General features: G+C 30.0%; 1 protein-coding gene across 5 annotated transcripts in view; it reads left to right on the forward strand.

Annotated features, from left to right (window-relative positions):
• The first annotated feature begins 2,702 nt into the window (after positions 1–2,702).
• Positions 2,703–24,061, forward strand: part of LOC100215163 (dTTP/UTP pyrophosphatase) — a 129,486-nt gene continuing 108,127 nt past the window's right edge. For all 5 annotated transcript variants that reach the window (XM_065813412.1, XM_065813410.1, XM_065813409.1 and 2 more), the window contains exons 1-2: positions 2,703–2,826; positions 2,924–3,058. In XM_065813412.1, the coding sequence (XP_065669484.1) occupies positions 2,737–2,826; positions 2,924–3,058 (225 nt within the window). In that variant the 5' untranslated portion in view covers positions 2,703–2,736. The remainder of the gene's footprint in view (positions 2,827–2,923; positions 3,059–24,061) is intronic.

The raw sequence follows: 24,061 nt of genomic DNA on the forward strand, positions 1-24,061 counted from the left end.
TCTCTCTCTCTCTCTCTCTCTCTCTCTCTCTCTCTCTGGTGCAGCAAGCACATACACACTTGTGTAGTATATACAGTATGTACAAACAATATTTATTATGTATAGATCTAAATACTCAGGTGTTTATGAATACTTATCTGCTGAGCTTTCGTATATAAATACCTATCTGTTGAGGTTTCTTTTCATTGATTTTCAATACCATTTTTTATTTTATTTGCATCATATCTGTGTTTTTTATTTTGTGGATTAGGTATATTGATTTTCATAGCCTTTGTGAATGTGGAGGAAAATGTTTTATTAAAATCCTGCTCTAGTTTGTTCAGTGCTTTATGAGTTGCGATTGAAAGTTTTTTCTGCCTATACATTGCTCTTTTTTCTTCTTTATATTTGAACCTTTTACATTTGGCAGGAAATATTTCTAACACTAATTTTAATCTTTTGTTAGCTATTCATCCTTGACAGTTAAAAAGGCTACGAAGCATTTTTGAGCTTCCTAAATTATTAAATCTTTCTTTGGAAAAGGTAAGCAAAATATTTTTCAAAGACAATTTTGACCTGGTCTTCCCTAAGTTTTTTAAATGTTTAACAATAGCCCGGCTTTTTCTTTTTATTTGTTCATAGCTAAAGTGAAATGTAGGATTTTTTTCAATATAAATTTTGTATTGATGATTTAGCACTCTTGATCTAAAAACTTTATAATTTTCATTTACTAAATGTTTGATTCTATGTTTTTCAATTAAACCTATATATACTGCAACTTTAGAGAAACCGCAAGTTAAAAGATCAGCAATTGACAGCTCTGACATAACAAAAAATTGAGTTAATTTTATTATAAATCTGTTGCTTACTTGTATTCTAAATTTGGTTAAGTAAATTTATATTCTGCCCGCTATTTTACATGTTTACATTAATCTATGGTAATTTAAAGACCGGAATTTTAGTAAAATAGTTTTATGGCATTATAAAATAGGGGTGGCTCATATCAAAGTAATGTTTAAATTTTGAGCTTAGACTTTTAAATAAACATTAAGAGGTTTAACTTTAAAAGTCTAACTGGTCGCATGTCAATTTGTGTGTTCTTCACACTCAAATTAATAAAAACTTTCATATAAAATGGAAAAAACAGATTTTAAACTTGAAATAACTAATTTTTTTCGACCTTTATTATGTTTGCAGACATATGACTGGTTAGAAATTAAACATATAACTTAAAACTTGTTTGAAAAAGTTGTTTTCTAAATTTAATGTTTTATCTTCATTGAGCGCAGCACCATTTTATACCAAAATATGGTTCATCAACCATAAAGAAAAATTTTATATCTAAACTTTAGTAATTTAAAAAAAAGTTAACTTTGTTTGATTTTAGACAAATTAAAGCGCTCGGGGAAAAAAAAATAATTAAAAAAAATAAATTATTTGGGCTAAAAAAATGCAGTCAAACATAACCTTTTTATAAAAACGCAAAATTCGTGTATTTTCCAGAACATGCATTAACGGCGTTGAGTACCGAAAAGGCATTGTTGCTGTTCTAAAAACAGTTTTTTTGCATTTTGATCTGGATTTTGTTACAAAACAGCAACCCTTAATCCGTGCTGAATTAAGGGTTGCTGTTTTGTAAGTAACTTCGGACCTGTTTTGTAAGTAACAAACTGTCTGGTCGTCCTGCCGGATTACTGACAGGCATTTTTTTTAAAATTTCAATCGCCCTTGGAGAAAACGAGTTGTCTTGTGCTATGACTATGAGGACGACTATGAGGGTACGCCCCTGAATTATATAATTCACGACACATACAATTTAAATCACATATTGAAAGAATCAAATGTAGAAAGAGATATCAGCGTATATGTTTCAAGTGATGCTAAGTATTTTCATCAAGCTATTCAGCTTGTAATAAGGCTTGTAATAACAGAATACCTAATAATATTTAGCTTGTAACAGAATACCTAATAATATTTAGCTTAATGATATAAAGCTTGAAATAACAGAATACCTAATAATATTTGGCATTAGTAAATTATTAAGAAAAAACTATATCAAGGGATTTAGTGCTATGGATCAAGTTGTACAAATGTTTAGGTTTGTTCTGGCATGTTTTGTCTGAAACATGTTTTTTTAATCAAAATTATGGTTTTTCTCAGGTGTGGAATATTATTCTGACATGTGTTAACATACCAGAATGTATCATTTAAATAGTCAGTTGCCAATAGTAATTTTAATAAAATTTATATCCTATTAACAACTCAAATACTATTACTATATTTAAAATCTGGTTTTACATTTGAAAAAAATTATTCCCCTGATCTTAAAGTTATATAAAGTTTAGTTGCCTCAAAAATGGTTTAAAATGGGATATATAATAAAATGTCAATAAGTAAATTTCAATTTAAAATGAATTTTTTATTAGATTTCAAAACGACTTTAAAAAACACTTTAAACACAAATAAAAGGGTTTATTTATTATTTTCTTGTGAAACCAACAAACCAGAAAATTAAACCATTTATTGTGTGACTTCATTAATTCCATGCAATTATTGACTCACAAGCCACACAATGGTAGAGTTTGATTAATTATGTCAACACCTAATGGCAGAATAATTATGACCGCGCTATTATTTGTACTTCTACATATTAACAGTTTAGTAGACCATACTAGTATACTATAGCACATATGTTATGCATAATTATAATTATTAATTAAATATTTCTAGAGTGTATTAAATAAATAAAAAGTTAACATGATTCATGTTGTAAAACATTTGTTAAAAGATTTTGAAATACATTTAGCAAGTGCTTCTCCAAGACGAAAAACTATATTAAATCATGTGGTAAATGAAAAATTTTGTATTGTTTTTGTGTTATTTTTTTTTATCATCATTTTTTGCTTTATTACATGCTTCTTACTTTGTTACTATGTTTTGTCAGGGTTTGGAATTTACAGTGACACCATCTACTTTTGATGAAACTAGTCTTGATAAAAAGAAATTTAAACACCCAAAAGAATTTGTTATGGAATGTGCAAAACAGAAAGCTTTAAGTGTTGAGAAAAGATTAAATGGGGTATTTTAGTTTTGTATTTTGTTTTTTATATTTATACTTAATATTTTAAATTTATACTTAAACTAATGCATATCACCTAAACATTTCTTTTTAAAATTGAACAAGATAGCTACTAGTTGTAAATTTTTTTTATTAATGAAAATAGAATCATCATAAAGTGTTACAATAAATGCTCATATAACGCTTACTCATGTAATGCTTATTATTGATTAATTAATACACCAGTCATGCACTTTGAGCATAATAAGTCCAGCTGTCATTGGATGTTGCTCTACATTTAAAGCACCATCAACATTTATCAGATCATGTGGCTGACTAACTATTTAAGATTGTCTGTCTGTAATTAGTTGTACATTATCTACTGCTGTATTGAGCAGATAGGATTAAATCTCAGCAAGATGTTCATTTTCTGCAAACACTTTCAGTAGATTAAACTGAACCCTCTGTGTTTTATGGCAAGTACATGTGCTCGAAATCTGGCAAAAGCATGAAAAATTCTGAACAGAAACAGTTTCTTTCTCAATGAATTGCAATTGATGTAGCTTCATTGTTCCTGAAAAGGTTTCACTACTTCAGATATTATTTTAGCTATAGCATCAAAATCTTCTTCCCTGAAAGAAGATATTGGTGAAAAAGAAAGAAAGTGTAAAGCTTCAACAAAATTTGCAGCTGAAGTTATCATGACACCATGGTCGGCTAATAGATCAGCTGTATGATCGGAGTGCCTCCGATCACTTCTGCTGTGCTTTTCCATGGCCAGCTTCAAAGTAATTCCAGCTGCCGCCTATAAATCATTCATCATACAAGTAATGGCAAGTTAATAGCATATGATGCTTGTTCATATACTGTGTTGTCGGCCTATCACTCCAAAAATGTATTGTTGTAAGTGTGGGATGATGTTCTTTTAGATGATGCAGAACTGGCAGCAAATAGGCTCATATTGCATCGGGCTCATTCATGGTGCAATCTGACACTGTGCAAAATGCTACAATTTCTTCCTTCAAGTATACAATACTGGTGTGTAGGGATAATTGGTTCTTTGATTCTTGGATAAACTTAAGTGCAATGACTGTACAGCTCGCTCCAACTTACACATATAGTTTTCTGAAAAGTCAACAACTATTATTGCAGTGCTCTCCTGAAGGGCTAGACTTCAGCATGCAATAATTATTAAACTGGTAGCTAATATTGAATATGTGAAGACAAGCTCTTCAACAGTCCCATTAATTTCTTATTTTACAGTTCTCTTTACTATTGTGTCCTTATTTTTGATCAGTCTTCTCTCCTGAATTGTGCTCCATTGTTGCCATATTTCACAGGTTTTCAAATAGTACACTTCTTGCAAACCATTGCATACTATTTCTTTTACACAATTAACAACAGTCATACCATTTGACTGCAAGATCTTCAGCTGAGCAAGCTTATTTATAGGGTAATTCCATGTCAAATCAGCAGAAAAAAAAAAAATGTCACCCCATGTTTTGGATTTTGCTAATTTTTTTTTATTTGTTATAGGGTTTATAAAAATTAAGAGAATCTAAAATTTAGAACCTCCGACCCCTTACGGTTCTTGAGATGTTCAGGGTTCAATTTTCTTATTTATGCTGACTATCATTTTTTATAAAATACTATTTTGCTGTTAAATAGCAATGTTTTATGAACCAAATGAAGTATCACCCTGAAATTTTGTACATAGACAATCTTCCACATGGCGGATACAAATTTCAAATTGAAAATTTTTTTGACCACCATAATTACATGCAAATTAGATAATAAAGGAATATATTTTGGGGTATTGCGATGGTCAAAATGGTGATGTCACCTTGATAATTTTTTTTGAGGAATTTTTATAACTTACAAAATGTAAGTTATAAAAATGCCTCAAAAAAACTGTATCAAACATCGCTATTAATAAAAAATATATTACTGCATTTTTCAACTTTCCTTAATGCAGCCTTTTAAGTAAAGTTTATATATATGCTGAGTCAACATAAAATTTATTGCTAACTTATTTATGACAAAGTTAGCTATATCTTAAAATTATGTTGTAAAAAGATATTGTTGAAATCTTTTTGAGGGCAACAATAAATTTATACTTTACTTATTTTTTTGCACTTGTGGAGGGCTAATGGGGAGAAGGACAATTGGTCCCCCATGGTCTAAAGGGGAGGGGGACAATTAAGCATTTTACTATCCCCCCTTCCCTTGTTTTTTTTGTGTTAAGAACATAAAGATACGTGACTAGGAGAATTTTGTAGCCAAATCTTAACTAAGTTTGAAAGAATAACAAACAAATATAAAAATAATAATGCATTAGAAATTTTTCTATAAATCTTTATTATATTTTTCAATAATTATTTCTAACTCTGTTTCTGAAATTTTATATATGTTACCGTTTGTTTTAGATGGCGGATCAATGGTACATAAGCATGATTTGATGGGACCCAACACATATCTTCCCGTGCGGGCTAAAAAAAACTTGGGCTGGGACCACGTGGATGCATAAATTGAATTTTATAATCTCCTTATCTTTCATCTTTTTTGATTATAATTCCAATCCACCAAAAATTGTCATAATTGCAAGCTACATAATCCATATGATAATAATTACCCTGCTGCACAGCCAGCTCATTTGGTATCTGCACAATGTTTAATGTCTGAAAATCAGTTTGTTGACTCATCCTTTTTAAAAGAAATTGTACAATTATTAATTGGTATAAAATGTTGGAAGCATCTTATTCTTGGCAAGGTTCTTCCCATAATAAACCTTGGTTGTAATGATCGAACTTCATTTATTTCTGTTTTTTAAATTAAAATATATTGAATGTTTTTTATATTGGTTACACAAAATTCAAACATCTTATCTACATCTAAAATCTGTCAAATCATTGTCCTTTTTAAACTTGCTTGTGCAGTTAGTATTTTTACTGTGTCCCCAATACCATTACAAGCAGATTTACCATTGCTTGTGGCAAAAAAAAACCATTCAGCATCAATATCAAAGTCTTCTTTGTGATGGCAAAGATTAATAAAGTTCCTAAAGATTTTATAATGTGCTGCACATCCATCAGTGAAGTATTCAATATTACTAATTTGTAGAATATTTGCTTTAATGTAATTTATAATGAGCTGTTGTATTTTATATACAAAGTATACATCATGCTCAACCTCATCAGAAAAAAAGCAAAATATCAGTTTACCATTTGATTTGTAGTATGTAATAATAGGATAAGGTGTACATTTTGTTTTATTCCAGTTGTAGCTATGCATTGAAAGTTCTCTGCAAAGTCACCCAATATTATAAACTCATTATGATTTAAAAACTCTTTACAGTCTTTAAGGTACCTGGCCTGACTTTCACCTATATGTGAATGAGATGTAAGTTTATCTATTTTATTGCATATAAGGTCAATAACATCTTCAATATTGTTTTTTGATTGATCATTGTAGTTCTATTGGTACCTTGCCATTTGTTAATTGTTATTTCTTTATCACTGTTGTCAAATTTTCCTGTTAAGAATTTTTTTTAAAGCAGTAATTCCAGGACATAGCAGACATCGATGTAACATTCTAGATTATCCCGAATGCAAACAATCATTTCCATTAAATCTCTATAGTCTTTGTCAATTTTAAGAGCATCAGTTTACAATTTAACATTCTGATGATAGATACAGAAACAAACACTGTGAGTGCCAGACGAGTTTGTGGTTACACACCATATTGGACGAAGTCTGCAAAACTTTGAAAATCCAACATTTAAATTAGAGTGTTCAGATTTAAATGCTTCATGAAGTTCTTTTAAATTAATCAATATTTGTCTTTTTTGCATGTGTTGCCTGTACCCTATGCTGACAAAATTTTTTTTTCCAGGCATCATTCGTGTGTACTTGTTACTTTGATAAAAGCTATGAACTAGATCAATGGTTTCATGGAAAAGCGACTTTCCTTTTTTTAATGATGGTTTATACAAAATTCCATGTTTTTTTTTTAGCTTTTCTAGACTCTCGTATAAGGTAAATAGATACATTAAAAAATCCTGCAGATTTTGGGAGTGACCATGATTCTGGAGTTTATGTTAATATCTGTATGTTTGCAGAGTATGATGTCACATTTTTTAGTTTATCTTTTAATTCATTTAAAAGTGAGTTTAGATGAAGAAGTTAGTGGATTCTGGAGTTTATGTTAATATCTGTATTTTTGCAGAGTATGATGTCACATTTTTTAGTTTATCTTTTAATTCATTTAAAAGTGAGTTTAGATTGAAGAAGTTAGTGGATCAATATTACAAACTCCATTTATTTTGTTTGTTGTTGCTTTATTTATTTGATCAAATTTTCTTTTGGCAGCTGGTAACCATTGGTGTTTTACCACTGATTTAATAAGCTTAATAGGTGACTTACCTATAGATTTGAGACTTTCATTTAGAGCTGAACATTGTTCATGTTCAGACTCAACCCTGCTATAGCATTGATCATTTGATTCTAATTTTTTTTTATACTCTGTACCCTTTTGTAACAATTACTGCATAATTTCCACCCAGGTACAACACGAATATCTTGTGTTTTAAAAGTTATTGCTATTGATAGCGATATCTTCACATTTCCTATAAAAAAAAGAAATAATCATTTCTAAAAACTAGTATCAACTTAGCATCATTGTAAGGAACATATTAGTATTTTTATTAATTTATAAAACAATTAGATTTTAAATTTATAAAAATATTTGAATTTTCTTCTTATAAAAGCATTTAGTTGTCTTATTATTTCTTTAGTTTATTTAATTACTATTTAAATCATTGTAATCATCAAAATAATATCAAAATTACCTTTTCTGTTTTTCTTTTAATTTCCATGTTTTTTAAATAGATTACAGCATTTCTTAAATTTTCTTTCAAATGCAACTCCAAAGTGTTCTCTATGATAATAACAAAGTGTTTTAAACAATTTTCCACAATCAAATAAACCAGCTCTCCATAATAACTTAAGTTTTTCATCACTTGAAAATGTTGATATGTTTAAAAGACCTTGTCTTCTTGTTAAACCTTGCTTGTGACAGTCAACATTTCATTCTAATCCAATAGAACACTTTCCCATATTTTCCAACTTTCAGTTTTATTCAAAAAATCTAGTTTTGAAATATTTTACAAAATAAATATTTTTTAGACATACCATTAACATTATTTAGTTTATGGTAAATTATTTATACATTTTATTATAATATACATATAGTTGGATGTGCCATATTATATGACTTTTATACATGATTATTGGATAATTATATAAATAAATAAAAATAATGTTTCTAGTTATTGCTCCAATGGCCTCTAAAATGCTTAAAAGTAACATTTTTAACAAAAAAAATTTTCAATTTTGGAAAAATATTTAATTTGGAAAATATAATTTTTTTTTTTTGGAGGTGAGAGAAGGGGAAAGAAAGGCCTGGTTCCCCTACACCCTCCTCCCTCTCCCCATACTTTGAGCCTACCCTAGACACGAAAAAATATAAATATATTATAAATTTATTATTACCTACAGAAAGACTTTAACAATATCTTTTTACAACATAAAATTAAGATATAGCTAACTTTGTCATAAATTTTATTATAAATAAGCAATAAATTTTATGCTGACTCAGCATATATTATAAGCTTTACTTAAAAGGCTGCATTTAGAAAAGTTGAAAAATGCAGTAATATATTTTTTATTAATAGTGATGTTTGATACCTATATTGTAAGTTATAATAATGCCTAAAAAAAATTATCAAGGTGACATCACCTTTTTGACTGTCCAAATACTGCAAAATATATGCCTTTATTATCTAATTTACATGTAATTATGGTGGTCAAAAAAATTTTCAAAATGAAATTTGTATTCACCATGTGGTAAATTTTTTTTTTACACATCTTTGCTTCCAACAAGGCTACAAGCAACCACTAATTAAAGTTGGAAGTTACTGGAAGAGAAAAGATAAAGATAGTAGAGCAAGGAAATGATTGATGGACGGCTTAAAGGATTGCAAATTATATGAATCAGGAAAGCAAGATGAAGGAAGCAATTTCCAAAGAGCTGATGTTCGAGGAAAAAAATTAGACAATTAAGCATTTTTGGAGCACTTAGGCACAGTCACAGAAAAAGGGTAAGACTTTATTGAATGGCGAGTAACGCAAGAGTAAATTTGAGAGTATGGCACAAGAGACGCTAGCTCTTTAGAGCATGTTATATGTGACTTATGCCTGTTTTCTGGAGAATTGTTTTGCTGATAAATATGGAAGTAACGGTTTCGATTGGCAATCGCAGCAGGACAGTGATAGGAAAACCATGGAGGAGAGTGAGACCTGGAATCGTTGAGATGGAACAAAAGATTTTATGCCAGCCTGAATCCACGAAGTTATGTGAGAAGCACATTTGTTGACAGGAAGACGAAAGATTTCTACCCAAAGCCCATCACGAAAAAAATCATGGAAAGAATCCCAGTCAGCTTTACTGTAGTTGTAAGAGGTACGATAATAAGGGGATTCACGTGATGAAGAAGAATGAGATATTAGTTTTAGAGAGATCAAACTGTGATCAGAAGCACCTAAGGGTGAATGTGGAGAAACTGAGCACTGACTAGGATCAGAAACAAGACATAAGTCGAGTAGAGAAGGTAAATGATTCGGGTTGTCTGGAAAGCGAGTTGGAAAGTTGACTATTTGAGTTAGGGATTGAGAAAGGCAAAACTTGTAGGCTTTAAGATAGTCTATGTATAAAATTTCAGGATGATACCTCATTTGGTTCATAAAATATTGCTACATTTAGAAAAGTTGAAAAATTTTTATAAACTCTATAACATATAAAAAATTAGCAAAATCTAAAACAAAAAAATAATATTGTAATATAACATAAACCAATATTATTAATACAAATAACATTTAACTAAATAGTTTTAAGATCTTTCTTTGTTGCGTTCTTTGAAATCTTTTGCTGTTTCCTCTGAACTACCTAAATTACAAATACATAATATTATAAAAAGTATTACTTATATATTAATAATCATTAATATTATTATCAACTAAAAATCACATTTATATTTTGTGTTATTGAACAAAATACCTGGGGAGTATCCTGAAGTCTTCATTGTGTGTACTCTCAATTAAATCTTGAATTAACAAAAGGTAGGACTGCTTATTGATAAAATCTTCTAATTTTGATGTTGGAATAATTTCAACCTTAGTTTCAGGCCTCGTTTTAATTAGATCTTTTAACTCGGGGATATCATAGGAAGCAGCTTGTTTAACATGTTGGTCTTATATAAGACTTTGGTAAAGAATCTTTCTTATTGCTGCAAATTCTTTAAACTCGTCTACTGTTTGTAGCTGAAAAGCAATATTGAATGCCATTAAATCATTTGAATGTGCTTGAGAAGCATTAGGGCTTTTTAGAAAGAAGAGTCTATGAAAAAATACAATGTAGTCAGTTGCAGCTTTCAGATGGTTTATTGTATTTGTTTCCAACTGTCTTGGAATCAGCAGGGTGGTACATTTGAGTCATCTGAATAACCAGTAAATATATACAGTCAACCATAAATCTTGCTTCATGATGTGAGCTCTAGGCTGTTTAAATGAAAAGTTAAATAACTCAGCTCCAAGAAAAAATGTCTGAAGCTCACAAAAATACTTGTAATCACCTCTCTGAAAAGTATTCTTATGAAGAGCTGTGATACAAAACTCTATAGTATCTAAGGCAAGTTTGAACAGTAAAGAGCCGCGCCTGAAAGCATCTTGAGACTAGTCAAACTTTACAATTCTCTCAAGTTTGTTTACATCTTCGTAAATCTGCGATCATGTTGGACCAAAAATTTTTTCCATCACATGAACCGCGTACCGCGTGCCTTTCATAAATGTGATGTCTGCACATTAATTAGAGAACGGGTCTTTTAAGGGCATAGGAAATAATAATGCTTATGGCACCTTTATTTTTACCAGTGTTACTGGATGTTGTGTTAGAACACAATCTGATAATCTGATCCGACATTTCATAGTATTCAAGCATTGTCTGAATTGCAATAGCTTGATCACTTCCTTTGGAGTTTTCAATTTTTAAGATGTCAAGAAGAAAGAAGATGCACCAATAGCAATTCTATCCTCATATTTAAATATTCCTTTTTCCCAATTGTATTTCTTCAAAATCTTGGTATCGAAATGTACCTTAATTTTTCAACCTCTTTTTTTATCTATGTTTTCCTCTCTAATTATCTGTGCCTCAGACTCCACAACATTATAAGTTTTCCTGTTTAGAGTTGATCTTGATATCAATATAGTATCAATATTAACTGCACCAATATTAACTGTCTTGGAAAGAGAAGACAAAAGACATATACACGGCCTGACTCCAATCCCAAATCTGGTCATAATTGGAATCCAATTGTTAAGAACATCTTCCATACTTAACTGAAGGAAAACTTTGATGTCACTCTGAAACCTTTTCTGTTTTCTCTGGACTATAGCTGGAGGTAAATATAGTTCGTCGCACTCAGTTTGATTGTCACTATCTGTGCTTGAAAGTCACCTTCTTTTTGTAGCTCCCCTCTGGTAGTTCTAGTGTTTTTAGCATTTTTAAAGGGTGGTATTCATTGACTTTCTTGGTGATTCTAGTCTTGATTGTTTGCTCCGTCACAATGAAAACATCGTTAAACCCAGCCTGCTCCCATAAATTGACAAGCTCTCTTAGAATACAGACACCAGTAATTATCTGCTTAGAGTTCTCTCTGCACATTCCATCAGCGAACCTGGTGCATTTTAAGTACGTCTTCCCGAAAGCAACTGGAAAACAAATTTTGATGTTGATCTGTGTTGTGCTGAAAAAATTAAAAAAAAAACACAAAAAGTTAAGATTATACATGTAAAAAATGTAATGCTTTTGGTAATTAATTACAGATTTACCTATTGCTTTTTTCGAGATTAAGCTACTAATACATTCTGAGAATTTCTCCATTTATTGGAAGTCTAGGGGCAAGACTCTGTAAAGGGGACCCTAGCAAATAAAATTGTCTTCTCTTACTTGTAGCTTTTGAGGCATCATCAATATCTATTCTGAGTGAATTAGCTTGACAATTTATGTCTAAAGACATTTTCTAAAATCAATTTATTTCATTTAAAAAATCCGCATTAGACGCATTTAGTTGTAGTTGATTGAATCAGGATTCTAGTACACAACTAATAATGAAAAAATGTACAAAAATTGTACAGTTGATTGTATCAGGATTATAGTATACAATTAATAATGAAAAAATCTACAAAAATTGTACAGTTGATTGAATCAGGATTATAGTACACAATTAATAATCAAAAAACAATTAATAATGAAATAATAAAACTTGTAAATAAGTTTTATATACAAATTCAAACCTGTGTTTTAGATGAATTTCTTGGTTGAAAACAACTTTTAAACTTGGTTTCTACTTTAATTATATATTGACTGTTGAATTAAAAAGCCATGCTTTTGTTAAAACAAATAAAAATTGACTAGAATAAAATCAATTTTTAATCATAATTTATTTATTATAAATTATTATGTAAAAGTAAATTCACCTAAATAACCTTCCCCTTGAGCTAAAAACTTAATTTTTGTTTTGTTTTTCTTTATGGATAAAATTATGCCAAATGTAGTATTTCGCACATTAAAATTCTTAATGTGCGAAATACTACATTTCTTATATATTATACATACATATATATATATATATATATATATATATATATATATATATATATATATATATATATATATATATATATATATATATATATATATATATATATATATATATATATATATATATATATATATATATATATATATATGTATATATATATATATATATACATGCTTTTATATATTTAATGCTCTTGGGCATGCCTATGATTAAATCATGGCATAACGGGTGAAGTTATAAGACAAAATAAAAACGTCAATAACTTATTTATAAATAAAAAAAAAAAACTACTATTATATTTTTTTTAAATAAAGCATTTATCTTTTAATAAAAATATATTATTTTTTATATGAAAAAACACTACCATCTGCAATTGATCTCAATTTTGCTCTGACACCTTTCATATGCGACTGTAAAAAGTTTAAATCAATTTCTTGTAGTTTTAGTTTAATGCGATCAAACAAAACTTGCTCTGTTGAAGCTTGCCAATCTCCCTCGTAAACCTTCTGTGCCAAATGTCCCCAAAAATTTTCAATTGGTTGTGCTTGAGGCACATTTGGGAGATTGGGTTCTTTATCAACATAATAGACATATTGGTCCATCCAGTTTAGAGAATCTTTAGAATAATGAGAACTTGCTAAATCTGGCCAAAATAAATAGTTAAAGTCTTCATGATACTTGTGAATAAATGGAAGAAGTCGTTTTTCTAAACATTCATTAATATAGATTGATGAATTGATCGCTACAGCCTTGGAAGTGCAAAACAATGGCTCGGACATACCACGGTCAGATATGGCTACCCACATTAATAATTTTTTTGGAAATTTCTCTTTTCCTATAAAACGAACACTTTCTGGGCATGTCTTTTTGTTGTTTGTGTAGTATCCAGAATTTCTGGGCATGTTGTCCCCTGCAAAACAAAAGTATTTTTCGACATCGATGACTAGAAGCGATTTTGTGTTATAGGGTTGGTTAACTAGTTTCCTGCTTTTTTTCTTTGCCTTTATTTGTTGTTCTATAGTGTATTTTTGAGTCTTTTCATGTTTTCTATATTTAATATTCATTTTTTTAAACTGACGACCAATTGTCGATTGATTTACACTGAATTTAATACCTATTTTTCTCTGACTGACCCCTTTTCAATTGTTGACAAGTCTCGTTAATTCGGCTTTCTTTTCTCTAGTCCAGGATGTTGGACGACCAGGGTGCTTTCTATCAGAAAACGATTGAACAGTTTCAAGTCTTTTTAGGTTATCATATATTGTACTTCGAGCAAATCCTTCCTTTTCAAAATGATTTACGATTTTTTTTTTTTATATTAGGTTTATTTACAAAAAACATTTTTAGTCGCTTTCGAAAAGATTCTCGTTCAGCTGCATTTCAACCTCATTTTAAATAATAATATCGTTCAACCTCATTTTAAATAATTGTGTTTCAAATAATAAAGTTTATATTTTATAAAACGTTTATGCCTATGCATAAAACCACAAAAACTAATTATTATGCTCAAATAATGAAATTAGGATTTATCCGATAACTCCCGCATCACCTGTTAACTTAATAATTGTTTTGCTGTGGAATCAGACATGGATTAACTTCTCTACAAGCTGTGCTTTTGTATTTATTGAAACTTTTAATAAATAAATATAAAACATAAATTCTCAATTGGGTTCATATCTGGTGAATTCCCAGGCCATTCGAGTACAGGAAATCCATTTTCTTGTAACCATATCATTGACGTACTGCAAAGGAACACAATCCTGTTGAAATATAAAGTCCTTATCAATGAACCAGTCTTTGACTTGAGGAGCCAAACGTTTCTCCAACACCTCTATATACTTTCTCTTGTTCGTCATTTCCATAATATGTAGACAGCTTGTTCCATGGATACCGCTCCACATACCATGATGGATATTGCTCCACATACCATGATCATCAAAGAATACTACCTGAACAAAAAAAGTGCCTGATAAGTTTCAAAGAAATTATTGTACAAACATTATATTATTAGTCATGATTAACAAGTTAACATCTATGAATATTAGTCAAAAAATATGATGAAATTAATTTTATCAGAGATCTAACAGAAAGCTAAATTAATGATTACTTTGGATCAATCTTCTTGCGTCCAACTTTCAAGCTCAGCGACCCATCCATACCTGGCATACTTCATTTTGTTCGCGAGTCTTGGCTTTTTCCTTGGTCTCAATGCCTTCAGTTCCTGCTCCAACAATCAATTATTCACTATTTTACAGTTTACATTAATGTCCTGATTCCATAGTTATCTTCTTGCAAGAACTTATCTATCTCTGAGGGACTTTGATTTGCCATTTGAGGGCCATTACTTTGATCTTTCTCTTAAGTCTAGGGGTAGTAATTCTTTTACAACCGCATTTTCCAACTCATCCAGCTTCAACGTTTCTACCCTCATCCAGCTTCCTTTTCACTGCACCAACTGTTTGTATTGAAATCTTCAATTTCATAGCTCCTTTTGTTTGAGGCTACTATTCTTCAACAAAATACAGGTTTGTCCTTTTTATCTAGGGCTCAGGTCTTTTCTTTTCCCCATTACTTCAAAATCAGTCAAAAATGTCAAAGATTTTGCTGAACAATTATTTTTTTATTTTTCAGAACTGAAACTTAAAATTTGTTGAGTCCAAGTACACCGTACACCACAGAAAGTAAAAAAAAAACTTGAATTAACATATTTCAGAATTTGTGCAACTTTCGTCCAGCCTTTAAATGATCCTAAAATTAAAAAAACTGAACCTAAATGGATTTTATTTGACAATAAAATAGTCCCATTACTATATATATATATATATATATATATATATATATATTATATATATATATATATATATATATATATATATATATATATATATATATATATATATATATATATATATACAGCTATGCTCAAATGTATGGAGCACCTATTTGTTTAAATATATTTGTGTTTAAAAAATTAGATATACATGATGAATTTTTTTTTAAATGGTATTTTATTTGTTTTTTACGTTTAAGCATTAGTAAATCATTTAATGCATGTTGAATTTGCTTGTCTGGGCATGATTAGACTTGTCTTAACTTGTCTACATACTCACTTAGTATAAATTCTGTCGAATTAAGATATTCATTTCATTCTTATCTTAAACGTAACTATTGTCAGCCGCTCATTATCTATTGTTTAAAAGTAGTGATTTTTTTTATCGTTCTTTATTTATTTTCATTATGAGTAAAACACGCGAACTTTCTGTGAGTGAAAGAAGCCAAATTGTGATACTCCATAAACAAGGACATTCCCAAGTGGAAATTTCAAAAATTATGAAATGTTCAAGGAAAGCAGTGCAAAATGCTATAAATAGATTTAGTGAAACTGGTTCATACGAAAATAGACCAAAAACGGGAAGAAAACGTATACTTTCTCCTAGAAACCATCGTTTCCTCAACAGGATTTCACTTCGAAATCGGACCAAATCTTCTAAAGACTTGGTTAGCGATCTGTGGGAGCACAGAAAAATTCAAATTTCTGCTCCAAGTGTTAGAAGATACTTAAAAGAAGGTAATTTACATGGAAGAAGGGCTCGCCGAAAACCATTGCTGACTGAGCACCATAAGAAACTTCTTTTAGAATGGGCTAAACAGCACCAAAATTGGTCATCAGAAGATTGGGCCAAAATTATTTGGTCAGACGAATCAAATATAGAGGTAAGGCATCATTATGACTTACGGTGTAACCAAAAAATAAAATAAAAATATCATTTCGAAATTATTCCTTTAAGTACCTGAAATTTTACATGTTAAAATTTATAATATCAAATTTGTATTCCTTTACTTTTTTGACCTAGATTTTCGGGCAACCTGGAGGCACCTTTGTAAGACAACGACCAGGCGAAACATTTGAGCCGGAATGTATCATCCCTACAGTCAAATTTGGCGGTGGTGGCACAATGATCTGGGGTTGCATGGCCTCCAGTGGCGTAGGTGAAATATTTTTATGTGAGGGTAGGATGAATGCAGAGCGCTACATTACCATGCTAAATGAAGTTTTGGAGCCATCAATATTGAAATTATTTGACGAAGATGTCCCTCAATATTATTTTCAACAAGATAACGCTCCTTGCCACAAGGCAAAAAAAAGTTTGGACTGGTTTTCAACAAATGAAGTTCCCCTCATTACGTGGCCCCCCCCAGTCTCCAGATTTGTCACCCATAGAAAATTTGTGGTCTATTTTGAAGAGGAAGTTGTCAATTTACAGATGTAAATCCAAAGAAGAATTTAAAGCGAAAATTCTGGATGAATGGGAAAAAATACCAGCGAATGTATGTAAGGATCTTGTGGACAGCATGCCCAAAAGACTACGTGCGGTGATCAAGGCAAAGGGAGGTGCTACAAAATATTAATTATATTAAATAATATTGTTGAATTGAAATAATTTGTATCAAATAAACACATTCACATTTACTATTTGTTCATTACTTTTGAATTTTAAATAAAATATAGGGGTGCTCCATACATTTGAGCATAGCTGTATATATATATATATATATATATATATATATATATATATATATATATATATATATATATATATATATATATATATATATATATATATATATATGTATATATATATATATATATATATGTATCCATGTGTATATATGTATATATATATATATATATATATATGAATCCATGAAGATATGTAAGAAGCGCATTTGTTGACAGGAAGACGAAAGATTTTTACCCAAGGGCTATCACAAAGAAAATCTCGGAAAGAATCCCAGTCAGCTTTACTGTAGTTGTAAGAGGTTCGATAATAGGGGGATTCAGGTGATGAAGAAGAACGAGATATTAGTTTTAGAGAGATCAAACTGTGATCAGAAGCACCTAAAGGTGAATGTGGAGAAACTGAGCACTCACTAGGATCAGAAACAAGACATAAGTGGAGTAGAGAAGTTAGATGATTCGGGTTGTCAGGAAAGCAAGTTGGAAAGTTGTCTATTTGAGTTAAGGATTGAGAAAGGCAAAAGTTGTGGGCTTTAATGCCTGCAGAGTCACTGACACTAGAGTTAAGCCATTCAGAGTCACCGACAACAACTATATTAGCTGATGGATAAAGAGAGAGGGCTTGGTCAATATGATCAGAAATAATGTCAAAAAGAGTGCAGTCTTGAGATGAAGGGAGTGATATAGAACAAAGAGATAGGCAATAGAGTGAAGTGGTGCTAAACGAAAGCACATGAAAGAATAGTCTGTGGATTCAAACCTAGTTTCACGACAAACAGGTGAATTCTTACGAATGTAAATGCCCAGGCCAAGCATGTGACTATTGGAGTCTTTACGAATTAGAGGCAGATCACAAGATGAGACAGCTGAACTCAAATTAGTCTCACAAAGAGCAAGTAGGTCTGGTGAACTTTGCAAGAGATAAGACTCAACAGAAGAAAAGTTACTTCGAATACCCCGTATATTAGTGAATGATAGGTTTAGAGAACTTAGTGATGATGATGGTTTTTTGTGTTTTGTAGTTTTTGGTACTTTCATTTTTAAATTAGATTGAAGAACTTGACTCAAAGCATAGATAGTACTCAGAACACCGTTTATTAGCCCAAGCAATTGCCTCATTACTATTAGTAAACCCTAAGCCGTAACAAAGGGCTCCAAATGTGGCCTCCGCAATGCACACCAAAAGTACAAACAGGGACACCATCCATGCGCAACATAGCACTGTTAATACCTTGATATTTTTCAGCTGTTGATGGAATACATAGGGAGATTTTCTTCAAGCCAACACTGTTCCAAGTTGGAGGTTTAAGCAGGAGCTGAGTCTTGCTGAAACACATATGGCCTACCATTGGAACACTTGTCCATCCAAGGGTTCACCACCTTAATCAGAAGGTGCCATGTCATGCCACCACACATCAGTAAGAAGTGTGGTGGCATGACATGGCCATTGCTGGTAACAGACATAAAGACATGGACAGAGGCTGGAAATTTTGTCTGACCAATCACTGGGACATCTTCTGGGTCTTGAGCCAATTATCTGTCATTTCTTCTGTTCACTTTGGCATCCATAGTAAAAATTTTCTCATCGCTGAAAAAACGAAGTTTATCGGCAGCTTCATGTTTTATTGATGCAATAAGAAAGGAACACTTAACCACTCTCTTCTCCTTCATTGAAGCTGACAGCATCTGCCTGACTATCAGGACATAGGACTTGTACCTAAGGTCATCACAGATCACTCTTCTAATGGTGTAATGAGACACATTCATATCTTTGCTCAGTTACCTGATGGAGGTGCTGGGGTTTTTGTTGATCGACTTCTGTACTCTGCTGATGAAGGCCTTTTTCCTGATTGGTTTGTGAGCAGTCTTTTCTTTTCGTTCTACAGACTCTGCACCATCATTAAACCTCTTTGCAATATCATAAACTGTGCTTTTTGGGAAGCCAAACCATTTTATAATCTCTGGGACAGAGTGCCCGGCGCGGAGGGACTCAACCACTGCAACTCTAGGGTCATATTCCTTTGACATGTGCTAAATTTGCACATTTTTATTTTTTTTCCCGCGAGTACAATGTTTGTTTTGATTAATGTTTGAATTTCGCAACATAGAATTTAAAAACAAAAAAATGCCGGCAAATTTAAAATTGTCCGGATTTCGAGCATCCACCCTGTATATATATATATATATATATATATATATATATATATATATATATATATATATATATATATATATATATTCACATATATATATATGAATATAAATATATTTTTGAATTTATATATATATATATATATATATATATATATATATATATATATATATATATATACATATATATATGTATATATATATATATATATATATATATTTATATATATATATATATATATATATATATATATATATATATATATATATATATATATATATATATATATATATATATATATAAATTCAAAAATAGTGAGAACAGTGAAACAAATAGAAAATACAGTAATTGATTTTTTCTCACAATGTTTTTGTTAAAAACAATATAATTACCAAACAAAATTACTAATACAAAATAATTTTTTATATATATTAATTAAAACTATTAGCACTAGAGGCCTTTCAAATAATCATCATTAGTGCTGTTTTTAGTACTATACAAGATATTTGTATTGAAAACAAAAATAACTTAGTTTTCATATTGTTGCTATGGGTAACTATTGATTGTGGAAGATTCAATGGTAATTATTTACAGGAAATATCAGGTAAATGTATTCTTTTTTTTGTTTGTGCAAATGCTTTTCATATGATAATAAAAAACTTTCGTTGTTAAGCTCAAGAAAGGCGAAACGTTGGAAAAAGGTTCAATTACACTTTTGTGGGCACGTTGACAAGTGTGTTCTTTCACAATCAATAGTTACCCATAGCAACAATATGAAAATTAGGTTATTTTTGTTTTTAATACAAATATCTTGTATAATACTAAAAACAGCACTACTGATGATTATTTGAAAAGCCTCTAGTGCTAATAGTTTTAATATATATAAAAAAATATTTTGCATTAGTAATTTTGTTTGGTAATTGTATTGTTTTTAATAAAAACATTGTGATAATAAAGAATTACTGGTTTTTCTATTTGTTTCACTGTTCTGACTATTTTTGAATTTGTTTGGTCAAATATCATATTTCAAGTTTATATATATATATATATATATATAGATATATATAATATATATATATATATATATATATATATATTATATATATATATATATAATATATATTATATATACATATATAAAATATACATAATATTTATTTATATATATGTATATATATATATATATATTTATGCGTGCTGTTTAAGTATCAAAAAGCTGATTAAATCGACATATAATTAAAGGCAACAAAATTGCGTCGACTTTTAAATGTTTATTTTTTATAAATTTCTTGACAAAACATACCGTAGAACAGCATCATTTAATAAATATTGTTAATATGTTTATAAAATAGGTTAGATTATATTAAAATAATAAATATTTTTCAGAAACTAAACAATTAAAGTTAAAAAGCATATATTTATCAAGTTAGAAAATATAACAGTTGAGACAACTCTTACTTTAATGCATTTTTAGCAATTTGTAATGTGTATATTTTAGTTTTTTTTTCCTAAACAAAACAATATTTATTTATTTTATCTTAAAAGATTTTAATGTTATGTATTATTTTATTTATATAAATGTTTGATAGCATAAACTCTTTTCTATACTTAACATTGATATAATTTATGCGGAAGTTGACTTAACTTAGGTTTTTAATGATTTAAAGCTTGGTGCTTTAAAATTAATGTCGACGGTTTTTATTCAAAGTTAAAATAAACAAATTACGCTTGATTGATTTTATAATATAGACTTGTAAAAATCTATTGTATAATATAATTTATTCAAATCAAACAAATAAATTAAAAAAGAAAAAGTGTAGACTTTAGCAAATTAAACACTGTCAACTTTATCTGGTATCTAGCAGTATATATATATATATATATATATATATATATACAACCCTTAGATGTTGTCCGAAAGTTTTTTCGATATTTTGTTGACAAAAAGTAAAAATTAAAATGCAAGACCGGAATTTTTTTTTTTTTAATAATGATAGACTGCCTGCCCCAACCAAACCCTTAGTCGATGTAGCAGCACTCCCTTGCGGGTCAGGCTATTTGTCAGTCGATATAGCAGCACTCCCTTGCGAGTCAGGCTATTTGTCAGTCGATGTAGCAGCACTCCCTTGCGAGTCAGGCTATTTTTAAGTCGATGTAGCAGCACTCCCTTGCGAGTCAGGCTATAAAATATTCGATTTAGCAACACTCCGCGAATGATTTACAGTAAAAAAAATAAAAATAAAAACATTTTATTAAAAAAAATAAAAATAAAAACATTTTATTAATAAAAATAAAAAAAAACATTGTTTATATTGTTAAAAACATTCACAATGTTTTTAAAACATTCTGGTCAATTAAATTTGCGTTTTTGTGGTTTTTTTAAAAAACGATTAATTTGTAATTAAATTAATGGTTTTTACTTTCGTCCAACACGGAAATGTTGGACGAAAGTTAAAAGTAATTAAAAGTGACGTATATGTTGGCGTAAGAATCACTTTTTTCCTTCCGCTCTTCCCAAAGCCAACAAACTATAGATCTATATATATATATATATATATATATATATATTATATATATATATATATATATATATATATATATTATATATATATATATATCATATACAGGCCCTATCAGAGGGGGGGCCATACGGGCCATTTGGCCTAGGCCTCGACCTAAATAGGGGCCTCCAAATTTTTTCGGAAATTTAATATATTTTTGATAACATGAGCAATTACATAAAATTTTAATCAATTTTGAGACAATATTTTAATATACTTAATTAGTTATTAATACACATAATTATTATTTTAATTAAATTATTTGTGTTGTATTAAGTTTGTTCTGATATTTATTTTAATTCAGTCATTAATAATTGTTGTTTGCAGCAAGATCGAAAACTTTTAAAACTAATGTCATTGCTAAATTTAAACATGAAGAGAAAATTTGAAAGTGGTGCATCCAAAAGGCGAAAAAGACAAAAAATTGAAGAAGAAACAAAGAGCCTAAAGTCAATAACATCATTCCTAAGACCACTGGAAAATCAAGCCAACCCAACACACGGTAAATCAGATATTGAAATATCCGGAACTACATCTTCTGAAAAATCAATGTTACAACAAAACAAAAATCCCCAGATAGATACAAATGTGCAAGACATCTCAAATACAACTTGTGTCTCTGAATCTGGAATTACAGATTTAGAAAGCTCGGAATCAAATTGTGAAAATTCATTGATTCACCAAAGCAACAGTCAGCAGAGGGAAACAAATTTGCAAGCCATCTCAAATGATAATTGCATCTCTGATTTTGAAATTTCATATTCAGAAAGTTTGGACCAAAAATGTGAATCAGATTATTCTAATATATCAAAATTGATTGTGTCTGACATTGGCACTGTTGACAAACGAAATATTACTCAAATGCAAGAAAGTTTCCAAACAAACTTTTTAATTCCAAACAATATTCCACGAGATTCTTATAATCACACCTTTCCTACTCGTCTGAGATCAAAAATTCTTCCCAATGGTGAGATATGCTCAAGAGATTGGCTTTGCTGGAGTGATGTGCAACAGTCATTCTATTGTGCACCCTGCTTTCTTTTGAACAAAAGTGATTCCAAGGTATCCACCTTTTCAGATCAGTTAGGTTGGAATATCACCAGGGGTTGGAGAAAGTTGAAAGACCGAATACCAGCACATGAAATGTCTGTATTACACAAACAAAACTATGTCAAATGGAAATCAGCCAGTAGAGCAGCCATCAGAAAAAGTTCTATTGATAATTTACTAATAACAGAATTGTCAACTGAAACCAGTAATTGGACAAAACTTCTTGAGCGCCTTTTGAACTTTATGGATGAAGCTCCTCACAATGATTCACCAAACCAATCTTATAATTGAGGCAAGAAATGCAACTCTAGATGTTGAAATGGAAAACATTCAAAATCTCAAGGACAGCATTCAATAGATTCGTGAAAAATGGGATGCTGTTCTGAGTGAGTCAAAATTATTTGCATTGAATATTGACATTTCACCAGAATTTTCTACCACTCGAAAGTTGAAAACACAATTTGATTCAGAACAGCACTATAAAATCAATGTATTTTATGTAATAATCGGCTCTATTCTAGCAGGTCTTAAACGTCGATTTGAGTCACAACAACAAATTTGTAGTATTTTTGGATTTCTTTGGCACTTCAACAAGATGAGCAATGAAGAACTACTCAGTGCCACAACAAACTTTCAAAAAAAGTACTACAAGGAAATACTGTCTGATATTTCTGATGAGATAATCTTTCTGAAACAAATTTACTCCACAAACTTTACATCAGATTGCAAACCAAAAGAATTGTTATAAGAAATATTAGAACTTGGACTGTCTGGTGTTTTTCCTAACATATCAATTGCTTTGCGAATTTTTATCAGTTTGCCTGTCTCAGTGGCTTCAGGAGAAAGGTCTTTCAATGTGTTGAAACAAGTAAAGAACTATCACCGTTCAACCATGGGACAAGAACGCTTAAATGGACTTGCAATGTTGAATATTAACTGTGATATTGCAAGAAAACTCGATTTTTCAACAGTTGTCAGTGCATTTGCAAAAGCAAAAGCAAGAAAAGCATTTTAAAAATAAAAATTA

Source organism: Hydra vulgaris, chromosome 12 (genome assembly GCF_038396675.1).
Source record: "Hydra vulgaris chromosome 12, alternate assembly HydraT2T_AEP".
NCBI lineage: Eukaryota > Metazoa > Cnidaria > Hydrozoa > Anthoathecata > Hydridae > Hydra > Hydra vulgaris.